The 1,456-nt window shown below is 42.0% G+C and overlaps 1 protein-coding gene across 2 annotated transcripts in view; it reads right to left on the bottom strand.

Moving 5' to 3' along the window:
* The window catches only part of LOC105169759 (putative amidase C869.01), a 2,574-nt gene continuing 1,528 nt past the window's right edge, over positions 411 to 1,456 (bottom strand). For both annotated transcript variants that reach the window (XM_011090264.2, XM_011090265.2), the window contains exons 3-5: positions 1,386 to 1,456; positions 1,093 to 1,291; positions 411 to 991 (exon numbers count right to left, since the gene is read on the bottom strand). The exon at positions 1,386 to 1,456 is cut by the window's right edge and continues 151 nt beyond it. In XM_011090264.2, the coding sequence (XP_011088566.1) occupies positions 617 to 991; positions 1,093 to 1,291; positions 1,386 to 1,456 (645 nt within the window). In that variant the 3' untranslated portion in view covers positions 411 to 616. The remainder of the gene's footprint in view (positions 992 to 1,092; positions 1,292 to 1,385) is intronic.

Raw genomic sequence — 1,456 nt, 5'->3', positions numbered from 1 at the left:
TGCAGCTCGCTCCACCAATCGGCCTCCCATTTACTCCTCTCCTTCTCCCTGTTGGATTCATCCGCTAGTTTATGAGTGTCAGGGTTCACCTCTATAACCCCTCGCAGCACCGGATTCAAGGTCTCGATCTGGTGCAAGTAGAAGTCGATTAGCTTTCTTGCGGTGAGTCTGCCTTCAACGAAAGCCTGTCGAATTTCTTCTATACTGATTTCTTCTATTGTAAAATCAATCCTTCCATGTTGGCCTGTTCGTAACTTTTTACAGTACTAGATTTTTGCACCTGGGTTGTTTGGTAAACCTCGTACCTGGACTTTTGATTGCTCGGAAAAAGACAAAGGGAAGAGATATGGGAGTTGCCAAGGCGGTTTCTTCATTAACAGACAAAAGCGCCGACAAGAATGCCACATGCGTCTCATAAAGTCTTTACGAAAACGATTTTATTTAAGATTAGCGTACACTATATGTAGCCCTTTTAAGTTTCAACCTGAATTATAAAGCATCCGAGTTTGAATCTAAACACAAGCAAAGTACAGAAAGGTTTTTGCTGGATTTGAGTACGTTAAGAATGCGTGAAGCATTGGGAAAATCACACACGCATTGATGACTTCCAAATGCATTACACAAAAGCTAACTCAATTGATCTGAAAGGAGGGGGCTTCCGAATTAGAGTGGCTTGTTCAAACGCATAAGCAATCTCGATCAGTGTAGGTTCTGTGCCTTTTAGGCCACCGAAGAAAATGCCGAAGGGCATGCCATCTAAGTCGTACCCAGCAGGAACCGTGATAGCTGGAAACCCCCCAATTGCTAGAACAGTTGATGCATCCGAACCCAGTGTAACAATTGCATCCAACTCATTTTCCAACATCAGCTTCTCAAACCCGTCTCGAGACAGATTCTCCATCATTTCTATAGCCTGTCTCTCTTCCTCTCCAATCCCATTTGTTGAGTCTGCAGCTACTAGAATCTCCTGACCGAATTCCTCACTTCTTTCCTGCAACAACCAGTATATAGTTCAGATCATGAATTTCATGCAAAAAACTGAATGATAGTACCAAATCAACATGAACCGGCGTCATTTTACTGAGGACTAACCAAATCAGGATTGTTCTGGTTGAAGATTATAATGTCGGATAATGACCTCACTGGAGAAGTGGTTAGTTCTCTCAAATAGTCGTTTAGAGAAAGCTTGAACTCAGCCATCAAAGCCAATGCCTCTCCGCATAGTAAAGGGTTCAGGATCACATCAATGTTTGGTAGCTCCAAATTATCTAGTATGATTCCACCCTTCTCCCTTGAGATGCAAAACCACCAATATATTATTTCGATGATGCTTGCATGGAACTAATTTGAAATTCTAATTTGTCTCAACTACGTTTAAATTTCACCTTAAGGTTTGAAGGTGGCCCTCAAAAACTGGACTGGATACAGATATTTTTGAAAGGGCCAAGAATGGATA

This window comes from Sesamum indicum, linkage group LG8 (genome assembly GCF_000512975.1).
Source record: "Sesamum indicum cultivar Zhongzhi No. 13 linkage group LG8, S_indicum_v1.0, whole genome shotgun sequence".
Classification (NCBI taxonomy): domain Eukaryota; kingdom Viridiplantae; phylum Streptophyta; class Magnoliopsida; order Lamiales; family Pedaliaceae; genus Sesamum; species Sesamum indicum.
Note: the sequence above shows the minus strand (reverse complement) of the source record. Positions and strands in the feature narration are given on the sequence as shown.